General features: G+C 41.1%; 1 protein-coding gene across 8 annotated transcripts; it reads left to right on the top strand.

Moving 5' to 3' along the window:
- The first annotated feature begins 1453 nt into the window (after positions 1–1453).
- Positions 1454–27272, top strand: lrrfip2 (leucine rich repeat (in FLII) interacting protein 2). Of its 8 annotated transcripts, XM_083695994.1 has the most exons (16): positions 1454–1871; positions 3467–3626; positions 8540–8626; positions 19035–19076; positions 19376–19507; positions 19997–20068; positions 21135–21305; positions 21802–21894; positions 22286–22378; positions 24575–24676; positions 25033–25165; positions 25255–25304; positions 25419–25539; positions 25797–25876; positions 26051–26155; positions 26249–27272. In XM_083695994.1, the coding sequence occupies exons 2-16, from the start codon at positions 3537–3539 to the stop codon at positions 26357–26359; spliced, it is 1482 nt and encodes a 493-aa protein (XP_083552120.1). In that variant the 5' UTR covers positions 1454–1871; positions 3467–3536; the 3' UTR covers positions 26360–27272. The 8 variants fall into 8 exon arrangements, with proteins under 8 accessions (XP_083552120.1, XP_083552122.1, XP_083552121.1 ...); XM_083695996.1 differs by lacking the exon at positions 22286–22378; XM_083695995.1 differs by lacking the exon at positions 22286–22378 and having other exon boundaries at positions 25252–25304.
- The last annotated feature ends 88 nt before the right edge of the window (positions 27273–27360 follow it).

Below are 27360 nucleotides of genomic sequence, written 5' to 3'. Positions count from 1 at the left end.
CAAGATTGAGACAGGTTTTGGTCCCCTTATGCAATTATCTAGATCAAATTAGGTACATTAACTGAAAAGAAAAATTGTAACGCACGAAATCATTCCAAATGTTGGAGACAAAGTATCAAAGTATCATATTTGGAGGGCAAAGGCAAAAACATTTTTATAAGCCTGTGAATGAAGCAAGACGTTTATTTATAAACGTTTTACTATGGCACTCTGGTTGTCTCTGTTTTACAGTGATGTGTCCCCGTTGTGCACAGGGTTGGCTTTCCTCTTGGTGCATCACCTTCTGTGACCAAAGAGAAAAATAATTTGGGCGTCATTAGGCCTTTACTTCAAACACAAATTTCACCAATTGGCTAAGACAAAATATTTGCACAGCCAATATTTTCATCAGTTTTGCTTCTTACAGCTTTGCGTTGATTTCTCAATATACTGTTCCCAAATGTGTTATATATATAAAACTAAATATTTGCACAGCCAAATTATTTGGTTACAAATGCGTGTCGCTATAAACCTCCTTTACACAACTCTGGTTTCCATATTGATATAGGCCACGTGTCGGTATTGAATAATGCAGCATAACAAACTTAACTCTCAAATTCGTTAGGCTACATTTCTACAGCTGCATTCGTAGCCAGACTGAAAGGTTACTGGTCGTTCCCAGACACTTCCGCCCAAATGCGCGAAAGGTCTGGTGGACCAACGCGTCAAAATTGGCCTTCATTAAGCCAATATAAAGAGTGTTGAAAACGGACGGCGCATAGCCATTTGCTTTACCTCACATCAATCAGCTCCCACAGCACTTATCCCCCAGTGCTTGCACACCACACGTTTCTGACTCTGAGCCAAGCCTCGCATCTGTGTGATTCGCTGAAAACAAATAATAACAAAACCTCCTTTACTCAGTGAATTTACTCCCACTAAGGCCAGGTTTGAGTCGTTGTTATTCCAGGCTTTGTGCGATGCGCAATGGCCTGGGGAGGAGGTTACCGGTGTAGTGCCTACAGCGTAGTGATTATTTGATTTAGTCTTGCTTCTTACAGCTTTGCGTTGATTTCTCTAAATAGTATTCCCAAATTTCCCAAGGCTACACTCCTAGCTCTCCACTACAATAATGACAAACATGTACAGTCGTCTACTCCCCGGACAGAAAAGGCACTGTGCATGTGGAAAAAGTGGATAATCGGTAAATGCTAAAGAGGATGCTTGGGACTCCCCGAATCTGACGTCACGTCACCCCATTAAAACTGACATTTTAATTAAAGGTTAGGGTTAGGTAAGGGTTCAGTGTATGGTTAGGGTACAGACAATTGTTAAGGTAAGGGTTAAGGTCGTCCCAAGGATCCCATTTGATTTAGCATCTACAGTGGAGAATCACACCCTGATTTGCTGTACATACGGGCATTGCAGCAGTCACTCACTGACTGCTGCAACTGGCTTCGAATCCGGCGAGGAATAAACCAGTCATTGGAATGAACTGGGTAGAGAGGGCACGGGAGAGAGAGTGGTGGAAGCTCCTCTGATAAAAACAGCTGTCAGTTGGTGGCACAAACACTGTCAATCTGTAGTGTACTTTAACAACCCAGGCGAAAAGAGAGTGCATAATTTGGAAATACCAGTCGCTTCTCTTGGGAAGATAGTTCGACGAGGAGACACATTTCTTTTGGGAAGCGTGACGTGAGGAGCAGTGTCAGTTTGCGCTGTCACACATTGGGAATCTGGGTAGCTAGCTAGCTGGCTAACCAGCCACCTAAATAAGGGACTGGCCTTCTATTTATGCTGGGGTCATTGCACCGGAAAGGACACTGCTGGATTAAACTTAATTTTTATGTATTTGGTCCCAAGGAAGGGTAAGAGCCCAGCGACAGCTAACTGTGAGTGTGCAAAAAGTTCAGGGGGAATATGGGTGAATCAGTTCACTAGCAAGCTAACTAGCTAGCTAGCTCATAATAATAAAGAAAAATGCAAGCCTAGTCAGCAAGGCAGAGCTAGCTAGCTAATGTTGCCGGGCAACTGATAGCTGGCTCGTTAGTTTATATAGTCAATATATAACTATGTAGCTAGGTACGTTGGCTAACGAGAGCTAGTAAGTAAGCAAGTAATAGTTACTAGTAGCAGGACTCTAATGTCAACCCCTACCAGCTAGCCAACGTTAGCTAGCCGCTTGACAGTTGTTCAGCTAGCTGTCTCCATGGATAGCTATGTGTAAGAGTTGATTTTGTCAACGTTAAAATATTGAAGCAAGTATACGTTTAACATTTTCGCCAGCTTTCTCACGACAATACATGGAACGTGTGTTGAATTATCCACATACAGGATCCGTGTATAGCCACAATACTACCATTGCCGCCAAGGTGGTGTCTTATCTGGGCGTTTTCAGTAGCTTTCAATATTGCGTACTGTGCCAGCTAGTCAGCAATGGATGTAAGACAGGTTGGTTGTAAGGTTTTGTAGAACACACCACTTACTTGTGAAGTTGGGTACAAGAAGTGAAGTCTTGAGCGGCCCTAGCATAGTGCTGGGCTGGGACTTTTCTTACTGTACAAGCCTTATCTATGTTAATTGACCTTTTAAAACATGTTTAATGTTACTGTAGGAAATTAGTGTTTGTTTGGAGAAGAAACTATCACTTGTCAAAATTGAATATACAGGCTTTAGGTGGTCTACACAATAATGAGTCTGGTCAATATAGCTCATGTGAGAGTCAAGCCATGAAGCTATGTGGTAAACAGGGAAGAATGATCTTAGCAGTTATGGAGAGAATCGTTGCATTCTTCCACACACTCACTGGAGCATTAGTAATATGCTTCATACTTTATACTACATAGGCTCCTCATAATATGTTCCAGGTCTGTGAGATGTGCATGTAGTCTTGTCAAGCTCAGACTTTAGGCCAACTGCTGGCGAGTTTCATTCACAAGTGTTTATCCTAAGCTCTTATAGTACCCATACATCAATGACCAAGGTATCTGTAGGAATGTAGAGAGGGTGTGTGTGTGTGAGAGAGAGAGAGAGATGCACTGGTTCTTGTTCATGTCGGCATGTTATAGGATTGGATGGATGTTATAAGAATTGTGCTAATTTATACATGACATCTGCATCAAATAGGGTAGTTAATGGTGTCTTCTCATCATGCAAGTATGGGAGGAAGATCAATCTATCATTCAGATCTAACAATACATGTATCACCAACCATCACAATACCCTTATTTATGGTAACTACAACCTTGTTTGATCATTGATGCTGTCTGAGGTTATTTTTCAACACTTATAAAATGTTAATGCAGTATAGCCTAGGCCTAGTGAAAATTACCTCTAAAGGGGAAACACTAGGCTACCATATTAGCTTTGATCTATGATATAATTGTGAAATAATGTGCTTTCAACCCCATACATAATGTAATGACCTCCCATCGGCTATTGGGAGGCAGAATCATTCAGTATTTTTTTTTCTTTCTCTTTTTTCCAGAATTTCTTACTGCTCCATTGCTTTAATTTGTTCTTAAACATCTTGGTGGGGCTTCAGTTGCATTGAAGACATGGGGACACCAGGGTCTGGTAGAAAGCGTGCCCCTATCAAGGACCGGTTTTCAGCTGAGGATGAGGCCTTGAGTAGCATTGCCCGGGAGGTAAGTAAACTTTCCACTACAGTCATTTAGTTTATTCTGTGGCTCCTATTAATCTTTTGGGGGTTTTAAACTTGTGTTATTACCTGATCTTTCCTAGAGCCCAGAACGGGGTAAAATACAACCAGAACCAGATTTTTTAATTAGTTGGTTTATGATAGGATACAAGGTATTTTGAATGTATTGCTCTAAATGTAGAGCTCAACTAATATTATAAGGTTGAACACCAACTGAGGTGAATGCAGCAAGTAGCCCTCTGAGGCATATACTAACACATGTTCACACATAGCTCTGCTTTGTCTGAGATAGTCTTGTTATGTGGATATTCAGGTTCTGCTAGTGGAGTCTTGCAGCTCCAACAAGTGGAGACAGCTGGTTTGGACGAAAGTAGGATTGTCTTGTAGCAATTTAGTCAAACATGGAGGGCATAGGAGAAAGGCAGGATGGCCTGTAATGACTTGTCTGGGATTATTCCATTTTTTTTCTTAAGTCCACGTTTGTCATTCCTGTGCAGAGGCTGAGAAACTCTCCCTAGCACATACTGTACAGTATGTGGGACTATTTCTAGTGGATATTGTTCACCATGACTATTTGCAAAGAAATAACATTTTCAGTTTTATGACCCAATTAGTAATAATGTGCAACAGGACACAATAAAAACACTAGATAATATTTTAAATTAGATTTTAGATCTACTTCATTGGCAGATGTCCTCTTCTACTGGCAGAAGTGTGAAATAGTCAGGGCACACGAGTGCTTCGTTCTGGGGCACTATACTATCAGGCGTCATTTTCTTTCTCTATAGTCATGCCGGCCTGTCATAGAAACATGAGTCATCTGACCCACCCAGCAAAGTCCTAAATGAATCATGGTCTTTCTGGAGCGAACTAGACACACAGAAGTAGAGTGTGTGAAATGGGTCCATGAGGCCAACCTCCAACCTATCACACCACCCACCCAAACAAAGCTCTGAAACACAGCAGCCGCTGCCTCATGCTGTCTGTCCCTTGCTAACATGAGAGAGTCTGCCTGCCTGTGCTTGGCACAGATCACTGGTGAAAGTGGGACTGTGAATTTGAGCCTGCACTATCACCACCCCATTTTGGAGGCCACTTGCATTACTGGGCAGTCAGTCACTCTAAATACAAGCAGCTTGCTTGCAAATCTTACATTGAACGATCACCTCGTATCCAGTTTACTTGTAAGGATCATGATCCAAGGGAGAACATGGTCATATTTGATCTAGGGAGTTACTTACTTTGTCTTCCATTCACATTGGAAGTGAATGTGGGGGAGCAAAAGTCATAGGCCACGCTCATAGTGCATACAGTTACTGCCATGCTTGTTAATGAGATGTAAGCCATGCAGAGGACCACAGGAGAGAATGGGCAAAGAGGAACTGTAATCGATGGTTCAGGGTGGTTCAAATAGACACTTCTAACTTTAAATTACTTCAAATGAACTCTCTGACTTGGTTGTAAGTTACTTTGAGGCCAATCACTCACAAAGCCAATCACTCCCATAGTTGTTTTGTTAGCGGTGGCTAAAGTTATTAGTAGTGGCTATTTAAACAAATCTCAACCATGTATTAGTTTCTCCTGGCCCATAGACTACGTTCAAGGTAAGGGACCGTCTGACTATAATTTGTAAAATATTGACAAATCCCTTTAATGATACAAGCCTGTAGTAACCTCGTCCCCAGGCTATGGTGCACAACACATACATGCCTAGAATAACACGACTCAAACCTGGCCTTCGCGGGAGTGAACTTACTGAGTAAAATATTTGTCATTATTAGATTTTAGCGAATCACACTACTACGAGGCGTGGCACCGAATCAAACGTTTGTTTTGCAAGCGCTGGGGGGGGGGGGGGGGGGGGAGTGCTGTTGTAGATGATATGATGGAAGTAAAGCCAATTGCTAAGCGTTTTGTTCTCATCTTTGTATTGGGTAAACGAAGGCCAAGTTTTATGCATTGGTCCACCAGACCTTCCGAGCAAGAGTGACATTATGGGTGAGAGCTTCCTTATCTAAACACACAGGTCCAGTTACCAAAAACCTTGTGATCCTCACAACACTTTCACCAGGATGTAATTGAAATAATTGCCTAATTGAAATCTTCATGTTGTCCATGTGATCCAGCCTATAGAAAACAGGGAAACAAATATTTTGCACCTGGTGCAAACCTGTAGTATCACCAACTTCTTTTGAATTCATCTATTTGAAATGTGACTTTTTCACTTCAATGCACAAGGAAATGTGCATTGTAAATTGTTTTTTTAATGTACTGTATCTATAACCTTAAAAGGTCATCCTTTGTTTGCATAACATGTAGGCTAATGTTTTTTTCAATAATGCAATACATCAAGGCCTATAGTAGACTGTAGGTCTGCATTTATGAAATCATTTTATCTACAGTACCGATGCTTATATAGCTCTTTTTAAAAGTTTATAGTTGGGTACTGCAACATTTTGTAACAGTTGATATTGGATGTCATAAGATGAAGTCCTAACATTTCTGTTTCTAATGAGAAGATTTGGTGATAGTTACTTGTTGTTTCCATGTTACCTCGCCCATATGGAAAACCATACAATACATAGTTGATCTATTTTGCCATTTTCTTCTTGCATTGTCTGTAATAATTATTTTTTGCACACAATGGAGTTGAGCTGGTATATGTCAAAGAATAGAAATCACTAGAATATAGGCCAATGTGAAAGTATGCAACCAAAAAATCCATGGGGTGCCAACTTCACGATGGTCAAGATGATGGTGTGTTTGTATTGTACAGTATAAGACTTCTAATGATTAGAGTACTGGAGGTGTGTATGATGGTGCACTTATGCTGCTGCTCAGATTACTTCTCCAGTCCCATGATGTGGGTGCTGGAGGGCTGGGACAGGATGGGCAAGGCTATAGATAGGACAGAGACACAGAGCTCAGCTGTGCTGCTGTGCAGAGCCGGTCAGACAGCTCAACAGGTGCAGAGCACAGGGTCCAGCTCTCTCTCTCTCTCTCTCTCTCTCTCTCTCTCTCTCTCCCTCTCTCTCCCCCTCTCTCTCCCCCTCTCTCTCTCCCCCTCCCTCCACGTAATGATACATAATCACACAGTAAGTTAACTGACCCTTTTGAAAGTGACAACCCCCAGATATGGCGCATGATGACATCTGACTGATGCATTTTGTGTGAAATGTTATGCTGTAAAATACAGTCACCAAAGAGACATTCAATTAAGACAATGCGCCTGCATGTTTTGCAAAACAAAAGCATGTTTCTTTTTCTCATTGCTATTATTTCCACTCAACAGGAACAGCCCTACAGGCTGCCCACTCCGGCAACACTGATAAGCATTTGCCGGAATGTTGACTATGTTTGTTTGCTGTGAAATACTGGAGTGACGGACCATCTTTTTGTTCAGGATAAAGCAGGCTTTCTTTTGAAATGCAATGCAAATACAGAATGTAACCAGTGCAAGATAATTGTGTTTAGAGCTTTGATTTTCTGTTATGAGCAAAGCTGTCAGTAAGTTTCTGAGAGATGAAGAGTAGTTTATGTAGTTGTAGGCTTCTTCAGAGGTGTGTGGGGGGAGGTGTGGCCTTCTTAAATTAGACACTGCTGCTGGGGCGCTTTGCTAAATTAGCCCTGATTCATTCCCTGCCTCTATGGGTATTGTGTAGTAATCCTCAATCGTACACAATCCTATCCTAATTGGAGGATAACATTACTTTCAAATTCAGTTGTTCTTCTCAATACATTTTGATCAAAATGAAAATAATATCCATATATTTAGTGACTAATAATGAACAAATGCCTAGTTTATCTTCCCTGATTCCTCTTGTCAGTTTGTTTGTTCACCCCTGTGAGGTCCTGAAATTAGCCTCCCTGAAACGAATGGTTAGCACATGTTGTAGGAGATGAGGCATCTCAAGCACTCACTCAGGACAGGGTAAACTGGTCAACCAGTACACGTGTTACAGTAGGTCTCTGTCACAGAGCTCAGAAGAGAATAATAGTAGTCTATTATACAATGGTTTGATCAGAACAAGCATTGTGATTGGCCGTGAGGTGTTCGAAGACGTCCTTTATTCCCTGAGCTTTGCAGTAATATCCCTGCGCAAGAACTCAAATTATGAAGATTTGTTTAGCACATTACCTTGACAACAGTGGTCATTTTGAGAACTATATTTGTGAAGGCAGGCCAGACACTACCACAATCTATCACAAAATAAATACTTTAGTCATTGTTTTCTTGTCACAATTCTTTGTTTTGTTTTGTAACTGGCCATACTTCAGGGCACCGTCAGATGTGTTTTGAATTGGACTCCATTGTGTTTAATGGTAGTTTCCCAGACACGGATTAAGCTTACCTCTAGACTAAACAAGCGTCTTCAATGGAGAGTCTCCATTTTAAGCGTGAACTAGTCCAGGATTTGACTTTACCTGTTTTGGGGAAACTGCCCCTAATAGCAAGCTGGTATTTTGCTGTCTCTGATGCAGATCAACCATACTCTTAGCATGTTCTTATCATAAATGTAATGTTTCTCAAAGGTAACATGCTTGATCTCTCATCTTCAGACGCCACCCATGCAGCACTACATTTCTTTGCATCAGTTTAGTATTTCCTTGTTGGCATTTCATGCCATTACATAGTTGCATGATGTTAGCACAAAATAAACAGTAGTTTGTCTGGTTGCTTGGTCTCCTTGGTAAACTGCTTGAGCTTCTCTGTCCTATCAACATGATGATTATCTGTAATGCCAGTGCTATGATGTGGTGTTGCTCTATTCATTGCGTCTGGTTCTAGTCACCTTGCTGGTGTTTTTGTTCCTCTCACACATTGGGTGTTTCCCTAGAGTAGGGCACCTGCCAGTTGGGATTCACTCGTAATGACTGTATTCATGTTCTGTCCCACAGGCGGAGGCTAGGTTGGCTGCAAAGCGGGCGGCTAGGGCGGAGGCCAGGGATATCCGAATGAGAGAACTCGAACGGCAACAGAAAGAGGTAAACAATGCATCAACAGTGATGCCTTTCTTCAATACCTGCTGTTAGGACTGTGACAGTTACATGGTCATAGGAGGACGGCCATGGAAAACGATCACGTCATAACCGTGATTTGAGAATTGTAATTGTTTTATTTTTATTTTCATAGACTGTAGATATATGTTACCCCAATAGCAGGAGTGTAAATTAATGATTATTAGCACTTATAACACTTAATCTGTCTATGAGACTGTCTCCATCTACTCCTCCCAAAGCGAGCACATTTTGAGGGAGAGAGCGTAATGTGCTCACTTTCACTTTCAAGTTCACTTTTGGTAACATTTTCGTTTGATGTGTGCACTTTCTTTTCGAAACGCAGAACCTCCAAATCTGCAATTTGAGAGATTTCACCTGCATTCTTAAAAAACAAACAGACATTTAAGCAAGCTATTGTAAAAATGTTCCCTGCGGTTTGCGACAATTTGCTTGTGCGTGTGCCTCCAGAAACGTGTTTTTCTTTATCACTGTATCAGTGGCATTTGTAAAATGTATTTGGTCGACCAATCAGAGGGGAGGACCAGCCCCGGACAGCCTATTTAAATCTAAAAAGTTGGAACTCAATGATTACGATTATTTGCATGACAATCGACCTCTATCCAAAATTCCATGACCGTCACAGCCCTACCTACTGTATACAATTGCTGCATGTTCACAGATCAAATCCAGATTTCCAAATTATTATCCAAATGGAGGTGTCCCAGGCAACCCGTAGGAGATTGTCCTTTTTCCACTTCTAGAATTGTTCACTTATTTTTCCCCAATCTTGACTATTTTCGTTGTTGTTGTTGTGTGTGTGTGTGTGTGTGTGTGTGTGTGTGTGTGTGTGTGTGTGTGTGTGTGTGTGTGTGTGTGTGTGTGTGTGTGTGTGTGTGTGTGTGTGTGTGTGTGTGTGTGTGTGTGTGTGTGTGTGTGTTTGTTTTCCTGGCCCTCTCTCCTACCTCTGTTCTGTCCAGCTCTCTCACCACTCTTCCAGCAGGAAGTGGGGGCAGATCCACCAATGGATGGTAGGCTGGGTAGCATGAGCCTTAGTCCTCCCTGAGCAGTGCCTTCTCAGGATCTTAAGAAATATGGTTCTGCAGATTCTTTAACCTTTGACTGTGTGTGCGTGTGTTTAGTTGGCTTTGGAAATTATAAATTGGAGAATGCATAGTCCTCACCCTCTGACCCTGTGTGATGGAAAAGCTGCCATAACAGTGATTCAGATGGATTAATGGAGCTTCACAGCTTGTTTGAGACGTTTGGCTTTCTAGACTATATATAACATAGCATGGTTGTGCCATTGCATAATTAGGATGACCTTGCTGTATCCCCTGGTTTTACCTCTACTGTCTTGCTCTATTTGTACCAACCTTCTCCATCTCCAGGCTGACTCAGAAAAAGCCAGACATTCTAGTAAATCCAGCAGCAATCCTCGCCGGGTCTGTATCACTCCATCCCCTCTCTGTCTATCCCTGATCTCTTTCTCACCTTATCTTTTATTTCCTTACTTATCTTGTCTTATTTGTCTGTCCCCATGTTTCTCCCCCTTGATTTCAACAGGGGCTGAATGATGATGTAATGTCAGTCCGTAGCAGTGGAAGCTATAGGGTGTGTACATTGTGTGTCTGTTGACAAGATGTCCTCTAATTATTGTAGTCGTGGCTATTACTATTAATATCAAGATAAAATTAATTGAAAATGTCACACTGTTCAAGCACATTTGCTGACTGGATAAGTTAATTGTTAGACGTTTATATAACTTTGAATACTTCAGTGTTACTTAAATAATTTTTGTTGCATCTGTTCTGGTTCTGAAGTCCACCTCTTCATCATTGCGTGACCTGGGCAGCTCTCATAAAAGCCTGTCCAGCACCTCTCGCAGAAGAGACCTGGTGGTGCGTATGTGTGTGCATGATTGTGGTTGTTTTCATGGGAGTGATGAGAAGGCGTGGTGTGGCCATTTGTGAAGAGCAGGAGGGATGGGTTTTTGGCCCTTTAAAATTCACAGCTGGGCATCATGAAGATAGCTGGGCTAGATTAGGCATGGCTATGTTCTGTATTGTCATGGGCTAACATCCTTGTGGCATCACACTGCCTCCAAACAGCTAAGCTACTGTAAGATGTTGGCCCAGACTAAAGAGAGAAATAACTAGGCTACCTGAAATGACGACCTGATAGAGGGCTCCAATTTGCTTCCGTTAAAGTCACTACACACCACTAAAACCATATGCAAAGAAGGTTTTGGTCATTTGGTTTCACAGAAAAGTATGTCTGCACTGACCATCACAAATTTAGCACCAATATAGGCGGGGCAGTAAATGGGCATGTGTGGATGTGTCATGGAGATTTTGCAAATTCAAACACCTATGACGTTCCACATATATATTCTCGCATTACTATATATAGTCTAAAACATCGAATGACCAATGTCGCCTCCGCTCTCTGTGCCAATTACTAATTAAATCATGGAATCGTGCATGTCTTTGATGGTATAACATCAAATACAATAATATCTTAAACATTGTATACTGTAGATTATAGGAAAATAGGCATACCTACTTCATAGAAAATACATTTGTAGAGCCTTTACGCACAAACTAAAATGATGGTTGTTAGAATCATCTTGAAAGTTAAATTCCAGTTATTCATGGTAATATTGGGAGGGGAAAATTATATAAACTATCATACAATAGGCCTATGTAAGACCCCCCTCCCCCACTGCATGATCACACTGATCATTGGAATGGGACGCATAGATGTCTTAACAGGTTCAAACAATGCGCTACACAATGATCCCAGAATGTATTTCTTTGTGTCTTTTTATGTTGAACATTATTGCCAGGGACCCTAATTAGGCAAACTGTAATATTAACCATAGAGTCCTAACAGCGTTTACAGAGAGGAAACTAAAAGGTATTCAATTCCATTAAAAAATGCATGTAGTGTAAGACTACACTAATGTGGCAGGTAATAATGGCTGGGGGTTATGAGAGAAAGACGAACTGCCTATTTATTTAGCTGATGCGACTCAAAAACATGAGAAAAGTCACGACAGATTCATTAAACCGTTTGGAGCATTTGGAGACTTGAATTTGGCGTGCCACTGTAGGCTTGTTGAGTTCTTAAATTATGATATCATCAACATTGCAGCTTGTTGTTACATTTGTTGCCTACAACTGAAAGTATGGTCATTTTTGTCAAAAATGATTATCCATTCCCAACATTTGCAATGAAATCCTGATTGGTGAGGACAATGTCAGCTAAAACTAAGTGCTGTGAAGTGCTCTTTAGCAGAAGCAAATTGGAGCCCATCGTGTTAGCATTTATAACCCATTTATCTAAACAAATAAGAAATGTATTATACTGTATAACCTCAGTCACAACTATAAGCCTTGTTTGGTGTAAAGTTGTCACACATACTCACAGCTTTTTAGAGCCTATTGAATGTTTCATCCTATAGTGATCATAATTCCTTTGAATCCTGTTCTCTCCTCAGTCTGACGTCCTCTCCAGTAGCTCCTCTCTGAAGAGCTCCCGCTCTACTGTATGTACTTGTGTGATGAGCATGAGTTGATTCAGAGTCTCTTATGTATCATAGTTTTTATTTGTCATAGTTCAGTCAGTCGTGTTAGTGTAATTCCTTTGGAATAAGAACATCTTAAACACAGAATACTGCAGTAGAAGTATTTATTGGACATTAGACAATATTATGTGATCGAATCTGACACAGGACACACAAGCAGTCTGCTAATCTCCTGACGTCTGTAGGTATGCCTAAGTAAAACCACAAGTTAAAGTTACTCAATAGAACTTTTAACCTCTGGGGAGCTCTTGAGATAGGTGGGTCCCCTAAATAGAATATTGAATATTGTCAAGAAATTACCTGATTGGACAGACAGGGCCACACATCCAACACCCATGAGCAAAAGCTTATTTTGCAAAAGTTTGTTAGCTTAATATCATAAACTTTACAGCCAAAGTTCAAGCTACGTTTTATGTAAAGAGTGACATTAGTGAATTTGTTCTGTAATGTATTAAGCTTATAGCAGTAAGCCCAGATATGTGCTTTGCTTTGGTAGAGCATAGGTAAGCCAATGTCTACCCTGTCCCCTCTGCCCTGCTAGAGCTCTGTGTACAGCGACCTGCATAGCCATAAGAAGGCTCCGGTGTCCAGCAGCTCCAGGAAAGACCTGCTGGTCAGTGTGCTGTGCTTTCTGTGTGCTTGAACTCAGAGGTTCATTGTCCAACCTGAATGGAGGCAGTGTGGTAGTAGAGTCAGTGGTATACACTCACCGAGCACTTTAGATTTCACAAGACGTTGGAAACATTCCTTTGAGATTCTGGTCCATGTTGACATGATTGCATCACACAATTCCTGCTGATTTTTCAGGTGCACTTTCAAGCTGTGAATCTCCTGTTCTACCACATCCCAAAGGTGTTCTATTGGATTCAGATCCGGTGACTGGGAAGGCCACTTAAGAACACTGAACTCATTGTCATGTTCATGAAACCAGTTTGAGACGACTTTTGCTTTGTGACATGGTGCATTATCATGCTGGAAGTAGCTATTAGAAGATGGGTAAATTGTGGCCATGAAGGGATGCACATGGTCAGCAACAATACTCAAATAGGCTGTGACATTCAAGCGATAATTGATTGGTGTTAATGGGCCCAAAGTGTGCCAAGAAAACATTCCCTACACCATTGCATTAATGAGAAGGTGTACAGGTGTTCCTAATAAAGTGCTCAGTGAGTGTAGTTTGCAGCATTGGGTAGCTAGAGCAATAACCTTTTTGACTCTTAAATTGTACTTGTATTTGATCTTGCCTACAGTATTGCCTAAATGATCTGTAGTAGATATAGTCTAAACTGTGCTCCATGATACTTGAGAATTCAGAAATTAAGGGGTAGAAGACTGCATGGCACAGCTCAAGCACCACTGTAAAAACATGTACAATTTGACCCCATCTCTTTCTCTGTATGGTCATGCTATGTGTTCCAATTTCCAGACTGGATTATACCACGATCAAAGGAACTACAGCAGCCTAAAGAACACCAAACCTCTTCCTCCCACAACTTCATCCTATCAGCCACGGGTTTGTCCTCCTCTCAGTCCTGCCCTATCAGTAGTTAGTAGTTAGTAGGGCTGTCCCCGAATAGTCGTTGGTCAGTTTGGCCGGTCAGTAGACCCTTGGTTGGCTCCATTTTGTTTGGTCAAATCATTGCAGGGCGGGAAAAATGACCTCTCGCAAAAAACGTTAATCATCTATTGTTAACCACAGCAATATTGTGCGTCATCAAAAAATGTAATACATATTTCTAAAAGATGAATAACACAACAAACTATTTACGATAACCGAATATTGGCCCCAATAACGCATTTGGGTATCAGTGTATTTTCTTGTGCACACCCTCAGATCCCCGCTCTCAAGCGCATTTTAGACTCCGCCGCCCAGATTTACTTGGTGAGGTCTGTGCACTTGTCCACCTCATCTCTTGAACTGAGGTGAACAGAGAGAATGATGTCCACAGCACAGGTAGTCGTATTCTGCTATTTCCCTATAGGCTTAAGGTCGCAGTAAAACTATGCTACATTTTTAAGGAACAGATGGGTCGATAAATTCTGATTTCTTAAAGTCAATTGTCGCGCTGCCGGTGGATTTGTGAACTGCGCAACATTGTGTCAAAAGTCGTGGTTCCACGGCCGCATTTGTGAATAGTGAACTGTATATTTCTGTCGAAGAGAATGTTTCTATGCATGAACTTGGCTGATTGGCTACAAGCAAAGAGGATACATCTTTGTTACTAGCTAGCAAAGATAGGTCCAAATTAGTTGAGCGGTATGGAGTTCACAACGGCACATTTTTCACAGGTTGCTGATTCAACTCAAAGTTCAATTAGAGACTTGTTGAATGCACAGTCCAATAGGGTTTGTTTTCCTTTGTCAGTGATACCCCGGAGGCGAGTGAACGCCAAATAAAATGTTCATTAATCATTTCAGATTTAAAAAGACACACACAATACTTAATTCGTTTTTCCGAGGTTGACATGTTTACCATTTATGTAGTGGACAACTAAACTAAATGTATTAATAATATAAATATAATATAGGCTACTGTAGTAAATTAATCCGTTTGTTTTACTTTGAGGTCGTGGTATTGTATCAGTATCAAGTATCGTGACACTGAACCGGTATCGAAGTTAAAAATTCTCCTATCGTGACAACCCTATGCTGTACATTCCCGAAGTCCGTGCCAGTTCTCCCATGCTTCTTTTGCGCGTTGCCCTAGCATTCATACTTTGTAGTATTTATTGTTGTAAGTCGCTTTGGATAAAGGCGTCTGCTAAATGCCATAAATGTAATGTAATTTAAATGTAGTATGGCAGCATTTCGAACGATGCAAATTGAAACGCAAACTGGCTTGTGGTGACACAGTACAGCTATGCCGATAAATAGAGCCATATGCAAATGCCCTGTCCTCTGCAGTTATCTTAATTAATACGTTTATGTTTTAAATGCTCATGATTATTTTGGGGATTTCTCTGTATAGTAGAACGTTAACTTATTATTGATCAGCGCTGAAATTCAAACCAATGCATTTTCTGATATTTAAATAATTAATAACCTATCATACATTTGTGACGATTAGTCGACTATGGGTTTGAATTGGTGATTTCGACTCAGCCAAGCAATGTCTTGGTCGGGTACAGACCTAGGGATTATAGGCTATGTAGGTGAAGTCAAGCTATCTGAACTGAAACTAGCTTGGAGAAGAACTGAAGTTTATTGGACATATAAACCCTAGATGAGATTATTCATTGTGAATTGTTAACTACACAGAAGGCTTTTGATGTGTAGGCTAGGTTAAAACTCAAAGCTCCACAGTAAGACTAAATATGAAAACACTCTCAGACCTCAGTAACATACTGACTGGTAAAGCAACACAACAAACAGTATGTAGCCTAAATACAGCCCAATTTTGTCTTGAATGTGGTCCAAGCATAGTGAGAGGCTCTTTGTGATAGGATATCTTGATAAACAGTTGATTTCTAAACTCCAGCTTTCATGACAGGTATGTTCGGTGTCATCAAAGTGTATGCAGAAGTGCTTCCTTACTGATGTAATGTAAAACCTATGGTCACATGGTAATCTTTAGTTATTTCTGTGCTCTCTATGGCTACCTTCGGTCCTCTAACTGTCACACACTCCCCTGCCCCCCCTCCCCTCATAGGCCACACCCTCATCCTCCTCCACCACTGGCTCAGGGCTGACGCGCAGCTACAGTCTGGTCAGTGTCACTCACCAGCATCTCTGCATGCCTTCAGTTTCAAAGTAGTTCGACCTTAGTCCCCTGATACATCTGATAAGATGGGCATGGTTCTTCCAGGCCATTTATATTTAGGTCATAGTCACAGTGGGAATTTACTGGGGTCATGGATGAATATGTGGTGTAGTTGATAATACAGTGGTCTCCATAAGTTTTGGAAAGAGGAAGCAACAGTTTGGATTTGAAATGGGGTCAAAGTAGAATTTCTCAGCTTTAATTCAATGTTGTTGTTTTTCAGATGGGTTACCATTTAGAGACATTTTTTAAACATACTCCCCCTATTTCAGGGCAAAAAAGTATTGAAAATAATAATATAATGTCCAAATAAAGTACATGTTTAGTATTTTGTCGACAATCCTTTGCATGTATTAACTGCCTGAAGTCTGTGACCCATTAACCCCACCAGACGCTGGGTATATTCTTTGGTGATGCTCTGCCAGGCTCTACTGCAGCCTTCTTCAGTTGTTTGTTTTTAGGTCTTTTTGCCTAAAGTCTAGAAATGAAGATGACAGGAAATGAAATGCATGTTCAATTGGATTTAAGTTAAATTTAAATCTCAATATTGACTTGGCCTGTCAAGAACTTTCCGCTTTTTGGCCCTGAAAAACTCCTTAGTTGCTATGGCAGTATGTTTGTCTTACTGTATGATAAAGATCAATTTTTCACCAAAATTTCCTCTTGCAATCACTCTGGTACATGATAATATTCGTCTTATCTCTCCACAAGACCGTTTCCCAGACCTCTGCAGATTTTTTTAGGTACTCTTTAGCAAACTGTAACCTTACCATCCTTTTTGAGGATAACTAGTGGTTTAACTAGAGTGTTCCTGTTCTGTGGGACAGTTGTTTTGGTTTTTTTCTTAATTATGGTGAGCGTTTATGTCTCTTTGGTCCTCGTTGACACACCACAAGCTTGAAAGGCAAATGCAAAGCCTAGAATCAATACTAGACATTGTCAGCTCATTTATGACTGCACAAATGATGTGACAGAACACACCTGACTAACCAAAAACACCTGAAACACCTGTCAAGCCAATTTTCCAATACTTTTGTATTATTATGTATAAAAAGGGTCATAATTTCTAAATGGTGAAACCAATTTGACAAAATAAAACATTGAATTAAAGCTTTACTTTAACCTCATAGTAATTGTACTTTCAAATCCATAGTAATTTCAAATCCAAACTGTTGTAGTATAGAGCTAAAAGAAGACAAAATGCTTCCTCTTTCCAATACTTATGGAGGGCAATGTATTGGGGCTTATGTCAAATCAATGCTTTTATGCAGAATGGCGACAGAAATGTTTGATACTATATGCTTTTACAGGAAATATCTCTGTTCACCTATGGTTGTTATTTCTCATCACTTCTTATCATACTTTTAGTTCATTAAAGGCATGCTACTCAGCTTGTTAGATCTATTGACCAAGATCGATGCTCCCTCTTGCTTGTCTGAGTTCTGGATTATTTTTCCCTTGTGCTTTCAGGCCTCTATATATGATGATGGTCTCTATGGCTCGTATGGTTCCAGAACTGTAAGTGTTCTGAGTGTTTATTGAGCAGTGTTAAATGATGTCACCATGCGGCAGGACCCAGCACGCTGTCCTGTCAGTGACCTGGTCTGGTCTCTGTCCCCATGTTAATGCTGTGTCTGTCCCCCGCAGCCCTCTGAGTACAGCTGGTCCGCCCGCAGCAGCCCTGTGGTGAGCCCCCCACCCTACCCCAGCCTTCATGCAGTCAACTAACCCCACACACAGACACTGCTAACAGGCTACCCCCTCCCCCTAGACCTCCCTCCACCCAGGGATACATTAGAACACTGCTGTGGCCAAGTGGCAATGGCCAGTGTATACTTCATGGTGTAGGCCTGAGTTTTCTTTTTCTTGAGGTGCGTGATTTTTTAGTGCTATGCTGAGGTGTGTAAGCCAAGATGATGTTGGGCTGCCCTGTCCTCAATGTGTTGAGGTTATTTTATTTCATCAGACAGATGATCACATAAAATCATCTGATTGCATGAATTGCTTTATGTAAAAGGTAAGGGTCATATGAATAATCTGTTCATAGTAAGTGAGTATGTGCCTTGTGCATGTGGATACGACGTTCGATTGGTGGAAATCCTCATTCTGTATACTGTACGTCTCCTCCCAGTCCTCTTCTGATGACGACACTGCCAGTACCGTGTCCCAAGACCGCTTCAGCCGTGGCAGGAGAGACAGCGTGGTGAGGCTCTGTAGGCATTGCTGTTCCTGTGGTTAGGCTACAACTCAGAGGTGCCATGAGGGGCGTTTTATGAGTGTGCCTGCTCCAATGTTAGTAGTGCACAGCACTATGTAAGGTGTAATCCTATCTATTTGTTATTCCATTGTGGAAATGTCTTTACATATTCTAGACGTGTGCCCTATGGCTGTTTCTCTATATGTTACTCTTGCTTACTCTTCTTATCTCTCTGTCTCTATCTCTGACACCCCCCACCCTTTATGTGCTGAGTAGTTGTCTGATTTCTCTGACATCAGTGAGACAGCTGCTGACTATTTCAGCCGCTCAAACCGCAGGGGCAGTATTGTGTCTGACCTAGATGATCTGAGCATCCCAGACCTGGACAGTGTAAGTGGCTCTTCCTCACACAAGTGTGCAATGGGAATGGCTGTTGACATAACACTGTTTTGAAGGGGTTGCCCAGTTTTGGAATGATGTCTCTCAGCCTGCATCTCTCAGCCAGACGACCTCTATAGTGTTTAGTGTTTTGCCTGTAGTGATGTCTCACAGCATGTGTTTGGTACAAATGAAATGGACAATGAAATGAAATTTCGAAACTGACTTTCTCTGATTAACCTGATAGTGTCTCATTGGCTCACAATTGTGTGTATTGTGTGTGCGTGCGTTATCAGTCTATATCAGGTGGTCTGTGAATATGCAGCAGGCACTTCCCTACTCAAGCCTTTCAGACTAACTCTTTGATTTTCAGGGTGAGATCAGCACCAAGTATGTGCCACTTTGGATGCACAATCTGTTCATTGTGATGTTGTATATGTAGCCTAAGGATTATGCTTCTTTATTATTTCAGCTGGATGAAAAATGTGATAAGCAGTTCACAGACTACAGTCGGGTGAGTACAGAGAACAGTAAAAATGTCCAGTTTTGCTTAAGTCCATATTCTTTGTACTTAGAATTGTATTTAAATCCGCATTTCCATCTGCATTGAACATCATATCAAGTCCATATTTTGAGTTTCCTCAACCCAGGCCTGTGGTCCTGTCAGATGATATTGAATCTTAGTGGGCTGTTTGGAAGGATCTGAGCGGGAGGATCAGTTGAGAGCGCAGTGGTGTCAGATGGTGGTGTAGAATGACAGTGCAGGGTTGTGTTGTGTGCTGCTGACTGGAGCTGTAAGGTTTGTGTTTCCAGCCGTCCTCGCGCTGTGCCACCCCAGGCCTGTCTCCAGCCACCCTGGCGTCCCTGGGTGGAACCTCCTCACGACGGGGCAGTGCAGACACCAGCAGTGTCGTCGACCCTGACACCAGTCTGAGTGAACTTAGGGTAAGGTTCACACACTCAGACGCCACCCACACATGTAAAATATGGAAGGCTAGATTATACAGAACTGTATCAATAACATGCTGATGCCAATATATGCTGATTTTGCACTTCCATTACATCCAAATGAAAACTAACAAATGTAATTTTCAACTTAAACCATCTGCATAGGCTGCTGTATTCCTCAATGCTGTCAAATTAGAATGTTGTTTGAAACACCCACTCTCTTCTCAGCACTAAGGGCCTAATGTAACATGTTGACTCCTTATACCTGTATGCACGGAAAAAATGTATGTGAGTTTTTAACTGCCTGAATAAACTTCATGTAAAGCTGTCCTTATGTATGTCTGGGCCTACTGTTCCTGTATAGATCTGTGTATGCAGGGTGAACGGTCTTGAGATGCCAGCACGGGTGCTCTGAAATCTGTCCTTAATTCTCCTTCACCCCCCCCCCCAATTCACCCCCAACCATTCCTTCCATCTGCTCTACAGGATATCTATGATCTAAAGGACCAGATTCAAGATGTAGAGGGGCGGTACATGCAGGGGCTTAAAGAGCTGAAGGTAGAGGGGTCTGACTGAGCTCGCAGCATGCCTTCTCTTGTCATCTGGGAGTCATATGGCATCACTAACTTCCTCACCCCCCAGGGCTCTACTGCACCTAACATTACACTCACACTTCTATAGGCTCCCAGGTTGACGGCATGATCTTAGCATGACCATTCCTGCTCTACATTTAAATGAACTCGGTTGTGGCCTGGAAAGAAAGTACTGCTTAAATTCTAGTAATGCCCCAGACTAAATGCCATGATTAGTCCTTTGTTTGATTTGTTTAAGGGATTATAGTTCCAACCAAGCTTTCATTCACAGTGCTGGATGGCCTCCTGGTTTATCTTCTGAAATCGCTCTGAAAAGCTCACTGTCCAAAGTCTCTTATTTGTGGGTAGTTTACTAACACACTTGACTCCCGGCATGTCCTACACTTTCGTATAGCTGAAACACAATGAACATTGGCTCCTGTTTAGCATAATAGTATTCTTTTATCTCAATAGTTCTTTATTTCAGATGCTTTTTCACCAGTGCCTTGTATCATTCCTCCGAATTAATCAATGCACAGTGGATATCAAGTGTATCACATTCATCTCTTGTCCATCTCAGGTTCTACTAAAGGTTTCCATTGTGAAAAAATGAGCTTCACCTTCATTCATTGAAAACAAGACCTCTCTTGCATTGTGATAATGTTTCATCCAAGATTTTGAACATAGCCTGAGATGGGCAACAGTTACACAGGAGTTAGAACCCCCTTTTCTGTTTTGCGTCTTATTACAAATGTTTAGTTCCTGACTCCTGTGCATACATTATGTTTCTTGATATCATTAATGTTATTTCAGTGTAATAATTGTAGTCAGTGTTAAATTCATCATACTTGAAGAAGGTGAGGTGAACATTTACAATGTCTTTCTGATAAGGCACTCCTGTGTTTTTTTTAACCTCCCAAACATGGTTTCATAGTTAAGAAAGTAAATGTAAGTGAAAGTAAACATTCCAGTGACAGGCCTGTTGATAGGTCTGTGTAGGACGGTGCCTCTCAGTGGTTCAGTCTGTAAAGAGATGTGTGCCCTTCTGTCAGGAGTCACTCTCGGAGGTGGAGGAGAAGTATAAGAAAGCCATGGTATCGAATGCACAGCTGGACAACGACAAAGCCAACCTCATCTACCAGGTGGACACACTCAAGGACGTCATTGAGGAGATGGAAGAGCAGATGGCAGAGATGCACAGGGGAACAGAGGACAAGTCTAAGGTGAACTAATCAAACACGGCAGAATAGATCATCCTTATATTGTTCACACATGCAGACAGACGGAAGCAGGCATATGCAAATTGAAACAAAGTCTCTGACCAACACCATGACTTAACATGGACATGCAGATGCGGATACAAAGTGGCCAACTGTATCAGTGTCTGGCCATCTTATCTGCTGCTCTCTGAGGACAATGGTAGTAAGTTGTATGCAGTACAAATGATTCTGTCTGATACAATACAGGCACACGTGTTTGAATGGAACTACAAATAATAGACCTACCCTCAGCATTCAGAAATGAAGACGCAGCATATAAAAATGTGACATTAGCACATACGGCATCAAATGGAATTTGTTTTTGATCAATTTGATTAAATACACTTCCAAATCCTTTGTTGCTTACATGAATGTAGAGACATTTTAAATGTGTGTGATGCAGAATGTCTGCACAGTGTTGATTTATTGTGTGTCATACAATGGTGCTCTTTCATTTCAGGAACTAGAAAGACAAAAGCACACATGCACGGTCCTGCAGCACAAACAAGAGGAGTTAAAAGAGGGAATTCGCCAGAGAGATGAGCTCATAGAGGTATGGCTTCACTAAGAAAGCACATTAGTGGTCATCAGTTCACACCCTACATTCTTTCTACTCCTTTAAACGTGTTAATCCCTTCATACACGTGAAATCTACGGGACTGCAGGAGGAGTTTGAGCTCTGCAGTAACTGGATGATGATCCAGTGGTTCTGGCTGCCTCTGGGTCCTCTTTTATAGTCTCATTCTCATCTCAGTGTCTCCTGACATTGTCTCTCCATTTCATTGTTTTCTCTCTCATTGCTCTCTGTCATTTCTTTGTCTCATTGGTCTGTACTTCAGTTCTCTGTCATAATATTGTCGTTTATTCATTATTTCCATCTGATTCTGTCTGTTTTTCCTCCTGTGTTTTACCCTGTACTCCTTTACTGTGCAACATCACCTCAGGTGAACCAGGGAATGCAGACTAAGTTAGATGCCCTCACACGAGAGGTGTTTGACCTGCAGGAAACTATCAACTGGAAGGACAAAAAGATTGGGGTAGGAGGTTTTACAGGGAGCTCTGAAGGATTATGAGAGGCAATAGGGTGCTGCAGATTTGCATGATCAAGAAGCCTATGTTGTTTTGGTTTCTATGTTTGGTGTGATCTAAATGCAATATTTCTGCCCTGAGTAGTTTCCTGAATTAAATCTCATGTGAGAAAATGTCAATCAATGAAACCAAAATCAAGTAACCAGCCCAGTGACACTATAGTCTCTTGCCTCTCATAGTTGCATGACAGGAGACCTTTAGATAATAGCTTGTAGTTTGACACATTCTAATTCACAGTCTAGAGTTGCCCTTAAACATGCATGTTAAATTACCATTGAGGACTCACTAATCTGGTTTTAAGTTTGGATGCTGTGGTCATAGGTAAAACTTTGTTTATGTGCACTTTGCCAAGTCTAGTCAATGGATGGTCTGTACATGGAAAGAGGATCTGATACGTAAACTATGGAGAGATGCCGATGAATGGAAATCTGTTCTTGAAACTGCAATATTTTATTTAGCCTTGTGACAGTGTTAATGGGGAGCTATGTTGTTGCAACAAACAATAGGTCAATAATTAACAAATCTCTCTTCTATAAACTGAAATTAGATACTTGGAAAATGTTCCTCTTATCACTTTGATAACGTTTTATGCTTTGATGTACACTGTTGGCAAATCAAAAGAGAACAATATTCTCAGGGCAAATGAGGGTATGAAACAGGGCCTTGAAATGGTAGGTGGGGAACAAAAGAAAGGGGGGCAACAACTCAAGAGCTCATAGCTCAGAGTCTTGGCTTGGGGAAACAACACCTACAAACAATGGAGTGCGTGGATACTTGTGGACAGGGAGTTGTGACTAGTGATGCTGCGTTCAAGCCCAAAGCTCCAGAGCTTGTGTTGAACTCGCTGAGCAGTTTATTCAAAACAGTGTACCGATGCTTGTATCGCTTTGCCATGTCATCAATGACGTCCGAAGCTTAGTTTCGTCGAACTACCACCTGATTGGTTTTGTATTGATTTTGTTTGAAAATAAGAGGGAGGCGAAACCTCACTCATTTCGAGGGTTGTTGTATAGGAGACAGACAGTTGTATAGAGTTGTGTGATTCTATTGAGTGAAACCTAGAGATTGAACCAGAAAGAAAGAGAATGCCTTCTGAAGGACAAATTTTTCCCAGTTACAAAATCACGGTCACTTCCCAGTTATAAGAAGCACTTTCACTGCCCAGTTAAGGTATATACAATGTTGTTTCACAAAAATGTTTTCTCTCTTTATTTCAATCTTGGAAAGTCTCATAATTTATTTTTTTAAAACATAAATAATAATTATACTCTAACAAACCAACTATTAAAGCACTGTCGCCAAACAATGGCGTGTGGGACGTCATCATCTATAATAATTTGGCTGCTCGAAATTATTTTGACCAGCAGGTGCCACTAGTGTACACTGTGCTGATCAAAGCCTCAAGTAATGAACCTATTTTCGACACAATTGGCTGGAAAGCTTCAATGCATTAGAAAGCTTTGTTTCCCCATCACTAGTTGTGACCACAACCATGCCCAATACCATGGCACAAATACAAAAGCTTAGCTTATACGACAGATCTTTGCACCAGGTCTTAATTCTTGAGGAAGTCGGATAGCTGCTGTCATATAACCTTCAAGTGAGAATGATAGGAGACAGGTAGGGGCTGTCTATAGGAGACAGGAAGGGGGTGTGTGCTTAATACTGATTGGCTGGCCAAACCAATTGGTGTGTAAGGGTAAACATTCACATCAGGTAGCCACTTATCCAGACAAGGTGAATGCTGCATTGTTATGGTGGACTGCCACAGCCTGAATTGGCAGCATGCCTTCCATATCTGCTCCTTGTGTTTAAAGAAAGTTATTGAAAGCTGTGTGGTGATAGTTCCTGTCTGTCATTTGGCCTGTTAGCTCTCCCCTTACCACAATTGTGTCTTGTGTTGTCTAATCTGTGAGCATGTTGTAGTGATCATGTCTGTTATACAGTAGTGTGCATTTCAAGCTCAAACTTGCCATTTTGATGTGCCCTTTGTGCATACTCAAACTACACACACAGTAGTGCATGAACAGAGGGTATGTATAATTGTTGTGTGTGCATGTATGTAAGTCTTTCCAACTTTTCCTCCACCACTTTTCTCTCCCTTCTCTTTCTTGTTGTCTTATCTCCCTCCTATGTATGGCCAGGCCCTAGAGAGACAGAAAGAGTACTTTGATTGCATTAGGAATGAGAGAGATGAGCTCAGAGATGAGCTGGCCGACATCAAGGGGAAGTCCAAAACAGGAGAGGTATGTCACCTGAAGACTAGCCAATACCCACTGAAAAGAGGAAGTAGGTTAGGGGAATGAGCTTGCTAGAAAAACATCAGTGACAACATATGATTGGTATGTTTATCTTGTTGTGTGTACCTTAGCAGAAACGATATATTTTTCCCCACTCTCCTACCACCTTACTCTTTGCTCATGTCAAATTTGTGCTGTGTGTACAATTTTAATGGAAGCCCCTGTTCTCATTGTTCTGCTTTAACTATTATTGTTATTATTATACAAATGATATGTGTAAAATACAGACATCTCCTCAGGAAACTGTCTTGTGCCACCTCTGTACTGAGCTCCTCCTTAACATCTCCCTGTGCTCCCCACAGAAACATGGACTGGTCATCATCCCAGAGGGAATGCCCAATGGAGACCTCAGCCATGAGCCGCCAGCCTCAGGGATCACTGTGGTCACACAGGAGGCTGCCCATGTGCTAGAGTCTGCAGGAGAGGGGCCTCTGGGTGAGTGGAGGTTCATACTCTGTTTATTAATAACTGTACCCTACTGTACATATCATGCACATTTATAATGCTATTTTCTCATTAAGTAGATGTTAGGCTACGAAAGCTTGCGGATGAAAAGGATGAACTCTTAGCCCAGGTACCTATAGCTTTTCACCTCAGCTTTTTTCTCATGAATACTTTTCTGCTCTGTATACAGAAGTCATCAGGCATTGACTATAGGTGATGTTGTCTGTTCTTCATGGTGTCTCAGATCAGGAAGCTGAAGATGCAGCTGGAAGACGAGAGGCAGAAGCATTCAAAGATGGACAGTGTGCTCACAGACGGAGAGAGGATGGAGAACGGCACTGACCTACACTTCATTGAGATGCAGAGTAAGCCCTGTTCCTGCCGAAACATACACTATTCATTTGACATACACAGACACATGCATATTACCATTCATACCAAACCTATATCTATCCATCAATCAAACACAAACAAACAAACTTTTTGTATAGCACATTTCATACATGATTGCAATACGCAGAGCTAACAGGATCTATACACAGGTTCACTCATGGCACTTTACTCATAATAACACGTTTTACAAAAATGTCTCATCATGTTCAATGTTTTATTCTTCCTGCAGGAGATGTGAACAGACAGATAAGTGAATACAAGTTCAAGATCTCAAAGGCAGAACAGGAAATGGGTACAATGGAACAAAACGTGAGTAATGGAAACACTGATGTTTTTCCTCTAGTGCCCAAGTTGATTCTATGCCAACTAAACCACACAGGACACATGAATTGCAGCCTTTGAATCAGAATGAAAACAAAATGTCCTTGAAGGGGTTCTGGTTATGCTTCAGTAGTCTCACTGCATTATCATTCCCATATACAGATTAACAGACTTGAAGGACAAGTGTCCAGGTACAAGGCATCAGCAGATAACTCAGAGAAAATAGAAGATGAACTAAAGGTTGAAAAAAGGAAACTTCAAAGAGAGGTAAGGAACAAAACAAAATCAGTGACTGATAATGTTGGAGTCCCTGCTATTGCTGCTAACAGCTAACCTCTTTAACACCTCTTCTTCTAACAGCTGCGCACAGCCCTGGATAAGATTGAGGAGATGGAGATGACCAACAACCACCTAGTAAAGCGCCTTGAGAAGATGAAGGCCAACCGAAATGCCCTTCTGTCTCAGCAGTGAGGCATTGGATTGCCACAGAAGCCCTTAAACTCGCACCTAAGACCTTTGACTGCCATATTGAGCACATTTCCATTCTTCCTTGATAACACATTAGTTGTGTAGCAAACCAAAAACACTTACAAAAAACACTGGTAGCACAGTCTAAGCTTTTTTTTTTTTTTTTAAATTAACGATAAGCATTGGTTTGTCACATTGTTTTGTGCGCCAGTGTCTTAGGAAGGGAGACTCAACCTATTAAACCATATAGTTATTGGGGAGATTAATTTAAGGAAATTTCTCTTTATTACTTTATTTTTCAAAGCTTTGTACTACATCATGTTATTCACAAGGTTTTGTTTCTCTCTGGCTGGGTGCTTGGCTATTCTTTGTTTTGTTTGTTAAAATTTTGATATGTTGCATGAATGAGTATAATGGCGCTTTTAAACTGTTAAACCCTCATGGCTGCTCTATCCATAAGCCCTCACACAGTGAAGTGCCTTCTCACACCTGGAGACTGAGGGTTTGCATTATCTTACAAAATTCAAACAATAATCATAACTGGTACAGAATAATGTATTTAATGTCATTTAAAAATATATAGAACCAATTGTGTCTGCTGAGGTTTCATTGAGAATTTTTTCAAAAATAATATTTAAAAATAAATGTGTAAATGACAACTGTATATACAAGGTGGATGTTTTTTGCATGGGTTATGGCACATTGAATACCTGTTGAACATAACTGATGTTTCAAGTTCTTAATTTTGAGTAACAAAGGCAAGTACATGAAGAGGACAGCACTACATACCACTTTTTCCTCAAACTGTTCACTGCTCAGAAAGCAAGCAGTTTCAAGTCTCAGGACCACACAGTGATTGTGACTGGGGCAGCTACCGCATTTAAATACAATGAATAAACTCTATACCATATTTACACCACCCTTTTTTTGATTTATTTTTATATAATTTGACTGTCATCTTAGATAATTCTGAATCTTGCCAGAGAACAAACCATAAACATTGT

This window comes from Argentina silus (assembly GCF_951799395.1).
Source record: "Argentina silus genome assembly, chromosome: X".
Taxonomy (NCBI): domain Eukaryota; kingdom Metazoa; phylum Chordata; class Actinopteri; order Argentiniformes; family Argentinidae; genus Argentina; species Argentina silus.
The sequence above is the reverse complement of the archived record's forward strand: the minus strand, read 5'-3'. Positions and strand labels throughout refer to the sequence as shown.